At 40.5% G+C, this 16853-nt stretch overlaps 1 protein-coding gene across 2 annotated transcripts in view; it reads left to right on the forward strand.

The window, feature by feature from the left end:
* Positions 1–418: 418 nt before the first annotated feature.
* The window catches only part of CNGA3 (cyclic nucleotide gated channel subunit alpha 3), a 30921-nt gene continuing 14486 nt past the window's right edge, over positions 419–16853 (forward strand). For both annotated transcript variants that reach the window (XM_039714084.1, XM_039714085.1), the window contains exons 1-4: positions 419–490; positions 10182–10313; positions 13917–14033; positions 15472–15651. In XM_039714084.1, coding sequence (XP_039570018.1) covers positions 10213–10313; positions 13917–14033; positions 15472–15651 — 398 coding nt within the window. In that variant the 5' untranslated portion in view covers positions 419–490; positions 10182–10212. The remainder of the gene's footprint in view (positions 491–10181; positions 10314–13916; positions 14034–15471; positions 15652–16853) is intronic.

The raw sequence follows: 16853 nt of genomic DNA on the forward strand, positions 1-16853 counted from the left end.
TGCCGGCCCCGAGCTCCGCTGCCCAGCGCGGCCGGGAGCGCCGCCGAGCTCCGCTCCGCCCGGGCCCTCCGGCACCGCGGCCAGCTGAGGCACAGCACCGGGGCACGGCGCCTGCCGCGGGCAGCGGGCCTTGTGGCTGCCCCGCTCGGCCCCGCCGCTTCTCGCCTCGCCGCCCGGGGCTGCGGATCCTCGCTCCCCGGGCCGGCCCTGCCCTGCCCTGTCCTGTCCGCGCCGGGCTCCCAACTTTCCTCGGCGTGGCACGGAATGTGCCGGGGCGCCGCCGAGCCCCTTTGACGTCTTGATCCCCTCCGAGAACTTAACAGGATCGCAAAGCCCTTCGAGCGGCTTTTCCCGGTGAGCCGGGCTTAGGCGCTCGGGCTGCGGCCGTAATCCGGCCGCGCGGCGCGGAGGGGCGGCTACGGACGGACGGACGGACGGACGGACGGAGAGAGCTGCAGGGTTCGGATGCTGCGGAGGAGAGCGTGGGCAGGTGAGTGTGAAGCAGGAGGCAGGACGCCTTCTGTCACGCCTGTGAGAGTGGCATCTTGTCCTGCACCAGGCTTCAATTCCAAGCCTTAGCCCAGAGGCTTGAAATAGAAACGTAAACTTTGTTCGTTTATTTAATTTTACAGAAAAGTGTTAATTTGATTAATTGATGCAGAGATTTGTGTATTGACAATTAAATTGGATTCAGGGCACAAATCTGAGCAGAAGTGGGGCTGAGGGGACTTATTCCACTCCTGTTCACTGACACTTAATTTTACTAGCTTGATTCATGTGTCTCTTCACTTCTCCAGTGTCTGGTGCCTGTGGTGTAAGCATGAGGCTATCAAACTCTGTATAAAAAAAGATGCTAGCAAATACTACAAGCAGTGAAAGGGAATAATTTTCCAGTGATTTCTGGCGCTTCTCATAAATTGACCTTGGTTCCAGAAATAAGACATCTTTTGCAAAATTCCCGTACATAGTCTGCCTAAGAATGTAGAAGATGCAGTAATAATCAGTGTCTGTCTGTAGTGCAAGTCCCCTTATTTACCAAGAGGAAGAGTCTAAAGAAGATAAGGAAAAATGATGCAAACGTTACTTTAGATCTCTGAAGAAATGACGTTAAGTGTAAATGTTGATCTACCTGTTGATCTACCTGTTTTCACTATATTTTGTTTTCCAGATTCGTAGTTGCTGCATTCAAAGCAAACAGTTAAAGGACTTTAGTATTTAAAATTTGTAATTTTCATTTTTACAGCTGAGTAAAACTACATCTGCAGTTTCAGATGTTACCGGTTTTGGAATAGCATAACTGTGTGTCTTTAGCACAATCTTTGTTTTTTTCCTTCTGGTGTTTTTCATGTTGATTTCTTTGAGTATGTCTGCTAAAACCATCTGATCAGAAAAATACATGTTGCAAATGAAAATGGGACTGTCGGGATGTTGAATCAGCAAGGGTAATCATTGTAAACAAGTAGTGAATGACTTGAGGGAAGAACACATCAGCTTTAAAAAATTATACCTCATCCTTCCATATCAGCATGTGTCAGCTTTGCCTTCTGTGTACCGCAGCCTTTGTCATCCAATTTGCATCCAGGCTCAGTCATTTCGGTTCAGCACGTTGTCCGGCAGCCTTCTCCAATGTTGCCATCTCTTTTCATTAGCATCTCTTAAATCCTCTTGGGTAGGATGCCTCCTTACGGCTTGTGAAACGTGACACGGTTTGCCCCTCGTGTTTCCCTTCCCCAGGCAAATGGGATGGCTCCGATGGTTCGCCTGAGCTGTGCAGGGAGTGAATTTAAACGGGTGACGTTCACACGTATGCAAACACACATTTTTGTTTTGTAGGCTGTATATAAACCTGCTATCACACGTATGCAAACACACATTTTTGTTTTATGGGCACACATTCAGGAGTGTAAACCTGCTGTGCTCATGCTGTATTCATGCCCCTGCTATGTTCACTTTTAAGAGTTACTTCAGTGCATGAGTGCATGGACAGGACACACTGGCAGAACCAGTGAATTTTAGACAGTGGCTACAGAAGCACAGAGCTTATTTGCTGTATATAAGCATGGATACCTGCACCCTGTTAACCCATGCTGGCATGAGTGCATGGACAGGACACACTGGCAGAACCAGTGAATTTTAGACAGTGACTACAGAAGCCTGGCACAGAGCATATTTGCTGTTTAGGAACATGGATACCTGCACCCTGTTAATCCATACTGGCTGCAGAAACAACATGATGTGACTTGCTTGTCCAGTCAGCTGTAATTTTTATTTTCTGTGTTTTAATTTACAATATTAATTTCAATACCCACAGCTAGTTTCTTCTGAAAAGTTTCCAATCTAAAAAAGGATTCATCTGCAGAAAATGGTCCTCAGAAAACTTTAGTAAATCTTAGGAAATTGAGCTATAGTTCATAGTTACTACTATTGCTAATAGTTCATAGTTACAGAAGGAAAACTCTGTACAAATAATTAAATTCATTTGAATTATTATTTTGGTACTAAAAGGTGCCAGAGACTCAGCCATCAAATAGATCAAAGGTAATCATGTGTATTTCATTCTAAAACTGTAAATTGTACATACATGAATAATGCAATGCTTTGTGAAGTGCATGCACATCTAAAGTACCTGTGAAAGGTAGGGTGTTTGACATCCTCGGCTGGTCCTGAGGCTACTGGGCTATGTGTATAAATTTTGTGCATTCTCAGGAGATGTCAGCGCTCATAGACTGTAGAAAATGCAATATGATGTAGCAGAGAGTAATACATTTTGAGAAGTGTGCTTTTAAAAGAGGCCCTAGAATTTAAGAATTGTTGATTTAAACTGTAATGAATTCATGAGGGTAGGTTGGTACTGCCGATTGTTTTTTCAGCTCCCTGAGCTTGATCTAATAGCCTTCATAAACAAAGCTGATTTCCATATGAGTGCGCCAGAGTCCAATGTGCAGGTGAATTTGCAAACCTCCAAATCCTTGAAGAAAGGGTTGTGCTTTGTCTTCAAGCCATGTCATTATTTAAAAGTTCCAGTGTCCAGTCTCTGATGTCTGTTTGTTGCCATTATGGTTGCATCATTGGAGCTGCAGCCTGTCACACAGAGCACACACAAGATACATAATGCACAGCTGAGCTACAACTATTAGCAAGTGATATAACAAGGATCATGTAGGTGGAGGTCAAATCCCAGAATAAATCCCTAAGACTTATCAGGGTTGAACCTGAGAGGCTGTGTGAGGATTTGGAACGTGTCTTAACTAAAATGATGTTAGTGATCCTATGCAGCTTATCACTGCTTCCACAGCAATAAATAAAATGCTGAAAGCTTCAAGAACAGCAGTGTTTTAAAAATGACACAAACACACAGGATGCATTATAAAATCGTATGTAAAGTAATTTTTTATTTTGTGGTGGTGATACATATTTCACCTTGAAAAGCTCTTTTTTGAATTCTGCCATATTTTCTTTCTGTAGTCCTTTAAACAAATAAGCCTTAAAAATACTAATTGGTGGTATAAAGAACTCAATCTGTCATTATTACTTGATGAACAACTACATTTACTTTGTATCAGGTGTATTAATTCTTGGTTGGTTAACAATTTTGACTTAAGTTTGGTTGGGTTGATATATTCTGCCCCAAAAGGGAACTGCTAGAGTAGCCCAAACATGAACTCTCAGTGCTTTTGAGAGGGAGACTACAGTGATTCAAAGATCCTTCACAAATATTGGACAGACTGCAGAGCTCACTTTGGTGGCATAGTGGATAGCTATCAACTTCCTAAATTTGTTATAATTTGTGATATTAAAGTGTGTGCCTGTGCGTTAGGGTTTTTTTCCCTGCTGAGAAGGTGCAAAATTGTCTGAAACCCGGGCCACAAAGCTGCTCAGTTGCAGAGCTCACTTTGGTGGCATAGTGGATAGCTATCAACTTCCTAAATTTGTTAGAATTTGTAATATTAAAGTGTGTTAGAGCTTTTTTCCCTGCTGAGAGGGTGCAAAATTGTCTGAAAACCAGGCCACAAAGCTGCTCAGAGGCCTTGAATGTGTCCAGATTGCAGTGGGTGCTGACAACAGATACTGCTGCTGCCATAGGTGTTCTAGAGTGCTGAAAACCCATGAGAAAGCTGTTTGTAGCCCATAATCTACTGGAAGCAGGCTCTGGAAAAAGGAGGAAATTTGGTTTTTTCTTGCTTAATTTGAAACAGACTTGAAAAGGTTTCTTATTTTTGAGGTGCAGCTGCTCAGCACAATGCAATTTGGTGCAAACAGGTGAATCAGCTTGAGAAGGAGGGGAGTTACAGCTGTGAATTGGGTGCCACTCCTTTGGGCCTGGAGTTAGAAGCCCAGTTATTCTCAGTATCCCAGTTCAGTTTCAGTCATTTCATATATGTACCTTCCTTCTTAGTGCCTTGTTCCTGCTCACCTACATTTCTGCATTCCTGCTTCAGGAAACCCACTGCATGGCAGAGCTCCTAAAATTTAGATACTGCAGCCTTCATAGTTCTAGTTCTGGGTCTTTAATGATGTGGTTCTAAAGAGGCAAATAGAACCTGATTTTCAAAATTAGGAAAGACTTACATTAATCTGAAATTTTCATATGTTACTTGAACTCATATTTGTTGTCAAACAACTGGCTGCCTCCTTAGAAATGCTTCTAGACAGTGCCTTGAAAATAGTTTGACACAAAACCTCAGCTGCTATTGGATTCAAAAGGAAGAGGATAGAACAGCCTGACCATTTACATTTCAAGTAGGGAGTGCTGTCTAATGTATGTAATTTGTTGCATTTTCAGTAGGATAATACATCTGTCTTGTTCAGCTGTAGTTTGAGTCTCAGTGATTTAGGCACTGAAAAACAATATTCTTGAGTGTGGAATTACTAATCTCTTTCAGGTAAGTATATTGGGTAGCCAGGAAGAAAAGACTAGGTGAGAAAACATGTTAAAATTCTGTTTAAGGCATTGGTAAAGATGCCAGTCTTTCACGAGCTAGGAGGGATTCAAGTTTTATTTTGCTGGGTGACTAGATTGAGGCTCAGAGGACAATGTGTTTGTCTATCTATCTGTTCTTTTGTTAAATCACTTGTGAGCTAAATACCTGTTTTAAGTGCCTAACATGGATTTACCAGACTTGTCAGCCTTTAGGTAATCAAGTTTTACCCTCAGAGTAATTATTAGCATTAAATATTCAGAGCAGAGAGTGTAGTTCCCAGGTAGGAGCTGTTATTTATAAAAGGCAGGTACCAGGGCGGGGTGGGTGCAGTGCCCAGGGGCTGTCAGGGGGTGATGTGAGCAGCAGCCAGGGCTGCTCACATGGCTCCAGCTCATCCCCTGTGGCCAAGAGGGTGGCATTTCAGGGAAAAAGCACTTAAGAAAGCGTAGGATGCCACAAAGGCAGTGTGAGGGGACTGAGCGGGAAAGGAAGGGTGAAAACCATCTCTGCAGAAAGCAGGGTCGGAGAAGAAGGAGCAGAGATGGTGTTGTGGGCACTGGAGCAGGATTCCCCTGCAAGTCTTGGAGGGCTCCATGATGGAGCAGACATCCACTGTGGAGGACCCTTCAGTGGAGCCATTCCTGCAGCAGACTGCAGCCAGTGAAGAGGAGCCTGTGCAGGAACAGGTTCTCCTGACAAGGACTGTGGTCCATGGAGGACCCACACTGGAGCAGGTTTATCCTGCAGGACTGCAGCCTGTGGATTGGACCCACACTGGAGCAGTTTGTGAAGGACTGCAGCCTGCAGTAAGGACCCACACTGGGTCAGGGCACAGTGTGAGGAGGAAGGAGTGGCAGGGAGGAAACATTATGGACTGACTGCAGCCTCCCATTTGCCAGCCCCTGTGCTGCTGGGTAGGGTAGAGGAGCTGGAGGAGTTGGGAATGTAGGGGTAAAGTTATATGGTAAAAGCAGGACAACCCCGATGAAGGGGAGAAATGATGCATCTGACTCCTTCAATATCAGAAGGCCAATTAGTTACTTTATTATACTCTATTATTCTATACTATATTACATCTAAACTGAAACTGCACAAGCACTCAACTCCCCTGAACAGAATCTTGTGACTGTCTCCTGACTGACAGTCTGGAGATGTGCTTGGCCCTGATAGGCCAAGGAGACAAAACACCATCACTTTGGGTAAACAATCTCCATATTGCATTCTGCTGTAGCACAGCACAGGAGCAGCAAATGAGATAAGAATTGTTTCTTCTTTCTCTGAGGTTCCTCGCTGCGACTCCCAGAAAATGTCCTTGGGAAATTGTACCTTGCTTTTATCTGTGAAGAGAAATGCGGCCACAAAGTTGAATCCAGGGAAAATGAGTGGTAGAGTGTTTTGTCTTTGTTTTCCACCATCCAACTCCATTTTAATTTGCACTAAATTGAGTTTTCCTCTGTTTGAGCCCATTTTGCTTGTGATGACAATTGGTCTTCCAATGTTCTTTTTCTTCCTGTTTTTTCCTCCTGACCCATGATGAGCTTTCATCCACTGAGCAGCTGAGGAGGGGAAGTACAATAGCAGCTGTGTGGGCATCTGCCAGCCAGCCAAGGCCAACCCACCTGGTTTTAAATAAGAAGCTGAGCTCTACTCAGTTCGTAAAACTGCCTTGTAAGAAGTGGCAGTTTTGGGATTGCAGGTCCCAGATGGTTGGAGCTGTCTCTCTGTGTCCTTGCAGAAGGTGTTTGCGGAGCCTCCTGGCTCTTCAGGACTTTCCTGCTGGCTGACTCCTGTTAAGCTGCTCCCAGGTTGATAACTTGCCATATTTTGGATCTAATGTTGAAAAGTCTCCTCCCTAGACTATTAAAAACATTTATCATTAGGGTTCTTAGAGGCCTGGAAGGAGCAAATATTTCTTCTTCATCAGATAGTTCATAATTTGCCAGAACTTTATGGGCTTTATGCAGTGCCAAACCACATTGCTTCAGGGGGTCTCAGCACCTGCACTGTACCCAGATGACCTCACTGTTTATTTCTGTTTGTCCTGTGTTCAGTCTCTCTCTACCACAGCTGGGCACAGGTAACATACTTTCATCTACTCTTCCTACCTCCTTCCAAAAATAATTTTATTGCTTGATGGTAGAGTTGTATTTCTGTGAATTTTTTCCCTCTCCTTTCCTCCCGAATAGTGCAGAATAAGCATCCAGACCACACTGTATATTGAATGAATTTTACAGCTGAAATGATTGTAAGGGATCTGAAATGAGCTGAAATTTTACCTATATACTTTTATTTTATAACTTTATAGTCTTCACCTTTTTAGGGTGAGCAGGCCCCATTTGCCATCCTCTCCCTTTTCCAGGTCTTTAATCATTCTTGCCATGCTGTTATTCAGCTTTATCTTTCTGATTAAGAGAAGGATTTGAAGTGTCTGCTCTGTTGTTTCATGGAGCAGTTTTAGTGGTTTTTGTGTCATTAACGTGTTCCATGTATACATTGTCAGTTGTTGTGTCAGCAAGCCTGTCCTGCAGTGAGCACACTGTTTCACTGAGCTGTACCTATGTCCTAAGTTAATAAATTGGTTTGGGTTGGAAGGGACCATGCAGTTCCAATTCCTCTTGCCCCTGACCAGGTTGCTCAAAGCCTCGTCCAACCTGGCCTTGGACACTTGCAGGGGTGGGGCATCCACAGCTTCTCTGGGCAACATGGTCCAGTGTTTTGACACCATCATAGGGAAGAATTTCTTCCTCATATTTAATCCAAAACTACTCTTTCAGGTTTCTTTTCTGAGTGCATATGGTTCATTTGGAAGTATGTAGGACAGCAGTTTGCATGCTTTTCACCTGTATTCATGGGTTTCCATTTGCCTGTGTTGCACATCACTTATCATCAAATTGAGAAATGGATGTTGGCCACCCTGAGGTTCCTGGCACTCCTTTTGTTTCTCTTGCCTATGCAATTTTTTGCCATCCTGAGATCTTACTGTGTCACCACTTCATCTTTCCATCAGCATCATTAACAACAGATTTTCCTATGGAGCTCTGAGGAATACTGTTATGGAACTTCTGCAGTGGTGAAGGTGACTATTTAGTCCTGTTATTGCTTTCTGTCTTCTTGGGGTTTTTTAAATCCAAAACAGTGTTTGGCTTCATATGCTATTACTTTTTTTTTTTTTTTTAGCTTTTGAGAGTCTGAATAAGGGTTTCTTGTATTCAGTGCTCCACTGGCATACTCAAGCCTTTCAGGAGGTTTGGAGTATCTAATTCCAATATCTATTAAAAGTGTTTAATTCCAGATTAGCCATATCCAATTTCTGCCATTTCAGTTTTAAGTGTAAGAGTTTTAAGTGTAGAGAAATACTGTAGTTCATGTTTTTAAACCAAACTTTTGGGAACTGAAGTTCAAATGCATCTGGAAATCCATGTGCCACTCATCTCCAGTTTCAGAAGCAATGTGTCTTTTCAGTGAGGGAAACCATGGTGTTGGTAGCCAATTATCTACATCACCCCAAGACTTCAGAAGGGTTTCATTATCTCGTGCTTTTATTGTTTTAACAGTTTTATTTGTTTAACAGAGTTGCTTACTTTGATGGAGGTTATAAACCAGGTGACCCTTGTTTTTAAGAACTGCTGTAGGTAGACATCAATCTGATTATGAATCACCAGAACTGATAGGTGTAATGGTTAAGTGTCAGAACTAGTCAAGAACTTCACTCAATGCTAAATTTGCTCTGAAATTGCAACTTCAGAAAAAAGGTTAATGCTTTGTTACTTATGAATAATTCTTCCCACTATCAAGCTTTTAAAACTCTGAGTTATGTTTTTAACATAAATTATCTGCACTTTAGAAGTTAATTCTTCTAGTGAACATTCCAATCTGAGAGTGGGTTGAAAGAATTCAATTTTTTAAATACCAATGTGTAATAAAAATGCCCATTTTCCCCCAGTAAAACTTCAGTTAATCAGCTTGAAAAAGGTTTAGTTTGAGGTGAAACACAGATATTAACTGATTTAAATTGAGGCAAAATTAGTGATGGGGAATACTAATAAAATTTTTGAATATTTAGTGATGTCCAAGGCTGTTTCTTGAGTATTTTCATTATTTCTGGATGAAAAAAAAACCCAAACAAACAAACAAACCACTTTAAAATATATTAAATAACTTTAAAAGTTGTATATTATTTTCTTTAATTGTCTGGGAATTGAGTGGAGGCTAAGTCAGGTATCTGGTTTTCAAGAAAGTGGGTGCATAATGCTCTAATAATGGATAGTGAGCTTTGCTTTAGGAATAATTCAGGTCAGAAAGTTGGTTTCTGAAAGATCTGTATTTAATTTGGTGTCAAAGGTGGATCTTGTGTGGTCAGTGAGACAGAGGATTGCAGGTGAAAAATGGACATGACCTAGTGTGAGGGAGTTGATTGATCCTGAGGGGATTTCATTCTAGTCATATTTCAAACAAAAAAGGTTCCTGAATGGAGTTTCTAAACCTTTTTTTTTCTTTTGGAAAAATTCAAAGCTTTCACTGAAATTCTTGCAGTGTTCCATTTGTAAGACTCGTGTCTTGAGTCTTAAAACTCATTTTGTAAGTAGTAGATGTGATATGAATTTGGAAAGGCATTGAAGATCAAATCTAGAAAGGGATTCAGACAAATATTTTAAAACTTGTAGGAGATGAGCTGCTAAATATCATAACAGAGACTGTTTTGAAGCACTGTAATAAAACCCCCTAGTGTGTGTTTAGTGCAGAGTTTTAATAATATAGAATTATAACATGGCCTACATTAAACTAAGAGGTAAATGTCATTAATTATCTGCTTGGTCAATATGGATTTTTGGAATAAAATTCTTAATAATAAAATAAATAAAATTAGCACAGGGGAATGAATGTGAAGTGGAATGGGTTGTCCTAGCACATGTATGACCTGGCTTTTTTGGTTGACTTCCTCACCAACCTTCTTTTAATGAGATTTTAAATGCAATTTCACTTTGGTATGACAGTGTAGGTAGTCCATAAATCCCAGAGATTAAAAGAATATGTCTTGTAACCCTTTTTCTTTGGTCATGATTAATCTTTGCTAACACTTTTTTCTGTCTACTGCAAATAAATCAAGAAACACTTGTCATAGGTGTGTGTAAATATCACTGACTGTCCCTTGAATGGTTGAAATTGCTTTTTGCTGTTCCACTGTTTTAATAAAGAACTCTTTTTGAGTACTGAACACATTCCTTTTGAAGCCTTCATATTTTTTTTTTCCCATTTCAGCTGTCATTTAGATGTTGATATGTAAAGCAAAATGGCAAAAATCAACACCCAGCACTCCTACCCTGGTGTGCACAGCCTGTCTGTCAGAGCTGCTGATGAAGATATCGAAAGGATTGAAAATGGCTATATCAGGTAATATTTTCCTTTCATCACAGTCAAGAGGACAGATTGATGCATAGGTCGTGGAACTCCTGTAGCTCTGGGAATGGGACCTGGAATTATGGGAATATTGTGTCATGTTATTGCTGGCCCAGTGCACTTTACAGACTTGACAACATCTATCCAAAGCACAGAGGAGACAGACACAGAGAGGTTGTCATGGTTTGCAGTTTTGGAACCAGGAGCTGTATTACCTCAGGAAAAAAGCCCATTTTCACATCAGTGGGAATTACACTAACTCATAAAAGAGAAACCTCTTTCTCAAGTCACTACACAAATAGCAGGGTCTGTGCTTCCAACAGAGTTTGTAGCGTTTGGTGAAAAAAAAGATCCTTCCAGCATCATGCAGTGAGAAGCCTTGGGAACGTTTGGTTTTTTAAAAGCAGCCTCTGCAAATTGCTGAGTTCCTGTGATAGGGAAAATCTGTACTGTATAAAGAGTATCAGCTTTTTTGTACTGGATTTTCAGGGTGTCTCACTGTACAGAGGAAATGTAATAGTTTCTTTACATTCCCTTTGTCTAGTTTTGATAGTTTAAAAATGGCTATTTGAAACATGCCAGTGAGCTTGCACTTACCTATTGCACAGTACCAGTCATTCCTCTAGACTGGGCAAAGCCTGCAGGGTCTGTGGAAAGATGCCTGATGATCCATAGCATCTCTAAAAGGCTGGAAAAGGTTTTCTGCTTTTGGCTTGTTACGGCCAACCACCTGTGTGGAACTTGTCAGGCTGTCTCTTGCTGTTCAAATGCACACCCAGACTAGAGCAGCCAGAATCCTGATGGGCTGATGGGACTCCCTGCATTTTGGTGATTTTTGGATTGCATGTCCCTAGCAGCTGCTGTGGATGTTCTGTTTGAATTGGTCCTTTTTTCTTCTTGCTTTGCTTACATGATACCTGCTGTCACATAGATGTATTTACAGTAGTGAAAATGGATCTGATTTGTTCTGCACAGTAAGCCTTGCTTGCTGTTGTTGCACTACCCCATGGTCTCCTTAGGGAGATTTAAAAGAGCCCTGTCCCTTTCTCTCTATTTACAGTGATGTGTGAGAAAAAGTGAAAACACAGATTGAAATGAGCCTCTTCCTTTCCTTTTTTTAAATGCCCTATTTGTAGTGGATGTCAGTGATTGGCAGCTCACAGAATGGAATTATTGGCTGGGATGTGAGAGTAGGGTTATAAAGGTTTAAATGTAGAATTAAATCCCTGCGGTCATCTGCAATTTCAGAGGCAATGACTTTGACAGATAGAGGGACTGAAATATGAATTGCACTTTATCATCATGGTGATGGTCTTGAAGAGGCATTTTTTTAAAGGAAAGTTTGATATTATCAGCATTAATTGCAGGACTTCATGTATGGGTAAGAAGATACAGTCTTGCTCTGTAAAAGAGATCTCATATTTAAGATTTTTGCATTTTTTGAAATGGGTGCTGTTAAATATATACAATATGTTTATAATAACATTAAATTTTATTTTTTTAATATTCAGATTTGCTTTAGAATATGTCTATATGTCTGTACCAAAAGCTAGAAACCATCCAGGATTTTAGGTTTTCTATGTCTTACATGAAAATATGCAATTATGGATATTGGGAAAAAAGCACATCTGCTAGAGTAACAACATTTCTTCTTTGCCTTTGCTTTCCTCCAGCTCCTATTTGCTATAGTTCAACAGAGCAATTAGACACATTACTTAGTTCTTAATAAAGTCAGTGGGTGTTAAATTTATGCTTAATGCTAAGGAAGTGCTTAAGCACTTTTCTGCTGTGAAATGAGGTGTTACCAAGAAAAAGCATTCACTGCAACAGTTAACAGGAATGCTGTGCTTGTTTATGCTGCAGTGATTCATGTTCCCATATTCTTACTCTGTAGCGTGTTATAAAGTTGGTTCATTTTGTCAAAACAAAAATAAAAAACCCCCCAAAATAACAAATGAATCTCCATTTTTAAAACCCATCCTCTGTATAGAAAGAGCTCAAATAGGAGAGGCAGCACATCAGCTTATAGACACAGGCTGGCTACCTAAAATTGAAAGTAGGATTCAGCTGTGCCCTGTAGACATCTGGATTTCAGTGTCTTTATGTGAGCAGGTGCCTACATTCCTGCTGTCCTGAGTAGAGATGTAGTCAGTACTGATGGTCAGCAGCACCCAGGGAACTGCTCAGCTTACCCTCAAATTCCAAATTCAGTAACTCTTCAGGCTCCTTTGGCTCTCTTGATGATGAGAGGTATTTAGTTGCCTGAAATAGGCATCTAATGCTATTTGAGATACTATGGAGTATTTGAAGCATTTAGCTGGCACTACTGGATGTGAGGAGAGAGCTGTGTGCAAGTCCAATAAAGTATTCTGAGGTGTTACAAATTGTACCAGACTCTACTCTGAAGCAGCTGAATCAAGCCCTGAGATGGGCATTGGCTATAATGGAAACTTAGATACTTCTTAGGCACTGCCATTAACAATATTAGAATATATTGCTAAGATCACACAGAATGTGTATTACTCAGTAAACAGGAACAAAATACTTAAACCAGCCATGGCAGTGCAGTCTAAAACACTAACTAGTCCAGTATCCTTTCTCCAGCAGATCTGTAGCAATTTCTCTAGCAAATACTAAAAGAGGTGGACAAACTCTATATTCTCTCAGCATTCAGCTCAAGAGAGTTCTTGAGTTCTGTGACTCTGTTAATCTGTGATGAATGCCTGTTCCATGAGCTTGTTCATTGTCCCTTAGAAGGATGTTAACTTTGACAACCACAATATTCTCAGCGCTGGCAGCATAAACTAGGTTCTAAATTTTTTTTCAATACTAAATGGTGTTTTGTTATTGGAAGAGAAGTAGAAAACAGTTAACAAGCTGAGAATACTGGGACTGTCTATGTAGCATTTTAGCATTGTTCTTTTGGTAGAAATAATAAAGTTTTAATTCTTTCTTAGTTTCTCAGCTGTGAGTGCACATAAAATCGAGGTGTTGATTATCCTTTTGTGGGCATTCAGAATGCTGCTGCCAGCTCCTGTAAAGATACTGCAAATATCATTTTAGTCAGTGTTTTCCTGACAATATAGATTAACAGACCAATGTGAGAGTTCTTGTTTCCATTACAAAGGGGGAAAAAAGTGACTCTTAATTGTAAAAAAGTCTTGTAGAAGTGAATACTAAAGACTGAAAAACACAGAGAAAACCAAGGAGTATGATAAAAAAATCAGGAGTGAACCTTCATAAAGTCCAGCTTCCAGTGAAGTCAATTTCAAAACTCTATTACTGGAAAATGAGGCTAAAATTTAATCTTTTTTTCCCCTCAAATGCTATTTTTAAGTACTAATAAGTCATCTTCAGCTTCTGAGCTTGCTGGAATGAATGGCAGAACTTCCACTGACTTCAGTTCATATTGGATGTCTCCAGAAGAATAGGAGCACAGGCTTAGCAATAAGGTTGTCAAATATATTCTGTATTACTAGGGAGAGGACAATTTGCTGGACTGTTTCCTGATGCAGTGGTGGAGAGAACCAGATGGGGGAAAGTCTGGTGAAGGCTGCATGGTATTCCTTAAAAAAAGAAAAAAATTGTTCTTTGCAGAACCCATTCACTGCGTGAGGATGCATCTTCAGAACTGCAGGGAGTCATTTCTGTGGAGGGAGGACATGTACCCGAATCCCAGGCGAGCTCCTTCACTGGCAGGGGAGCAATGGCAAGGTAACATCCTAACAGAATTTCCAGTATTGAGTTCAATGTGCTGGAAAAGACTGGTCACAATTCAGAGGCAAAGAAAGAAGAGCCATTGCTTTCCAAAGAAAATGGATGGAGTCCAGCTGAAGAATGTGTGTAAGAAGTAACAGAAGTTGCATTTGACCTTGATTCATCACTTACTTATTGCTAATAAAAGTCTTAGAATCTGAGAGAGGCTGAATAAGCTCAAAGAAATTTTTCAAATATAGAAGAATAAATTATTTTTACATAACTGTATCTGAAAATACATTGAATGCCTGGTAAATGCATGAAGTGAGGCCAAACTGTAAAATAAATGGATAAGTGTTTGGTTCTGGCTGATAGCTGATGCAGTGCTTGTTTCCTGTCAAATAAAACATAATAATTGTCTCCTTTTGGTAGATGGCTCTGGAAAGGGAGGAGACAGGGTGTTTTTGGGTTTTGAGTGCAAGAATTTCTCTCAGTTTTTAGAATCCAGTTATGTTTATAATGGATTTGGAGCCCTAGTCAGCAAAATTGAAGCTGACCATTGTCTTAAGTTGTTTGTGTTACTGGGACTTAAATATAAACCTGAAGTGGAGCTTCAAAACTTCATTGTGTTGCTTTGTGTCTGAGACTGCAGGGCTCTGCCTTCAGATACCATTGCTCCCATAAGACAGACCACAGTCACTTTAAGCACAGTGTATTTCAAAGAGCAAAGAAAAAAATTATTGTAAAGCTAGGGTAATTTAAAGAGTATTGTTCGCACTTCATCATTTTGGATAGTGGAGAATAAACTTGGATTTTACTGCTTGGTTTTCAAACAATGACACCACCAGACGTAGATGACAAAGTCTGCAAGAAGTTGAGTTTAGATGAGAAAAGATCATAGGTGTGTGTTTTGTGTAAACATAATGCATATGAATATATAAATTTGTACTGAGAGCTTCCTTTTAAATCTTTGTTTATAATTTCTTTACCCTTTTCCAGGATAGATTGAATGTGTGTGTAGCTACAGTTATGTATGCTCTGAATATACAGGGAAGTTTCTGATGTAATGCAAACATGAATGCCTAGAAATGTAAATATTAAGGTAACACAGCATGACTTTTGCATGGAAATTCTCAAGGACCTAGGACAACTGCTTCTGGTGGACTTCACTGAGTATCTCACTTTGAGATGCAAAGTCCCCCACTCAGCAAGAATATTCTTTTGCTCCTGCAGTGGGGATGCAGTAGAATAGGAACTGATGTGTGAGGTATTTTCTTGATCCACTGCAGAAGGTGATCTACGAAACTATGGCAAGTTCACACAGTTACTCCATCAAGTTTAATTTCATCACAGGTGGAGATGTAGGGAAAAATCCTGGGCTGGTGTTTGTGGGGGTGTTTTAAGCCACCTCATGTTTCTGTCTGGTTCAGTCATTTTGTGTGTGTGTTCCATGCAGGCTGTCACGATTTGTGTTGTCTGTAAGGTCATGGGCCACAAGACACTCGCAGCGTGCAGACCAAAGGCCTGATTCCTTCCTGGAGCGTATCAGGGGTCCGGAGCTCGTGGAGGTGTCCACCAGGCAAAGCAACATCCGCTCCTTCCTGGGGGCCCGTGAGCGGCCCGGGGCAGCAAACAGGTAAAGAAGATGTGTTTATACTTGAAGATGACAGAGGTTGTAATGTTTTCTTGGTAATTAGGATGTAAGTTGTATTTTAAGAAGAGAGTAAGGAGCTTAGTGTGAGAGATAACAGAGTATCTAATGCTGCCCAGGAATCTTCAGATAACTGAAGTATCGCCCTTTCAACAGATTTTCTTCTTCAAACACGCTGTGACCAAGATCTTGAAGTAAAGGATTTTGGTCATGCTGCTTCAGGCAGAGTAATTTCTCAGAAGTGGAATTTTATCGTATGTAACTTGATGTTGCTAAACTGCTCTCTACTGAGGAGAATGCAATTTCTGTCTCAAGAATCTAGGATGTTTCTACTTTTGGCTTTTCAGGATCTTAATGTGCATTATCTGTAAGTGTTAGGAAGCTCTAAAGAAGCAGTTGTGCAAAATGTGTAATTGCTTTGTTATATCTACTCAGAAGTCCATCTGATAACATTACAGAAAGTTTCTGATGCAAAAATGACAAAATCATTTGGATGCTGACTTCAGTTACTAACACATATGTGGTCTTTGGTATGGAAGGCAGGTTTGGTCTTAATTTTTTCCAGTAAAACAAAAGAGAAACCTTTATGTGTTTACAGTTCTTTGACGTGATGAATTATTATTACTCATAAATGTATGATACGGTGTTTTAAATTTAACTCCAGCTAAAATGGTAAAATGAAATCCCAAGACAAAAGCTGACTTTCTGTTTGGCATTAGGCTTTGAAGCAGAGACTCCTATATTTTTTGTATAATTAAAGACTGGTAGGTAAGCAAGTAATAAGTTTCAAAAATCTTAGCAAGCAATTCAGATTAAAGCAAAAACCTTTGAAGGTCTATGCATTACACAGGTTACTTTGATTTGTTGTAGTCCAATGTGGCCTTATTATCTTCACTTGATCTGCTTCTTGGAAAATCATCTCAAGAGCACTTTTTATTGAATTAGCCAGACTGTTGCCTGATTTCTCAGGTGTCTGGATCAGTAGCAACTGCAGATGGGAAGTAATTAGAGAGAACAACCTTGATCATGGGCCAACAAACCTCTACATAAGGCTGTTTGAAATTAATTCCTTGCCTTCTCAGTTTTATGGTTTTGCTGGTTGACAGTAACTCTCAGTTGTTGGATAATGAAGGCTTAATTCTGCAGCAATGGGTAGGTATGCTCATTACTTATCCACAAGCCTTGAC

This window comes from Passer montanus, unplaced genomic scaffold (genome assembly GCF_014805655.1).
Source record: "Passer montanus isolate IOZ18808 unplaced genomic scaffold, ASM1480565v1 scaffold3, whole genome shotgun sequence".
In the NCBI taxonomy this organism is placed as follows: Eukaryota; Metazoa; Chordata; class Aves; order Passeriformes; family Passeridae; genus Passer; species Passer montanus.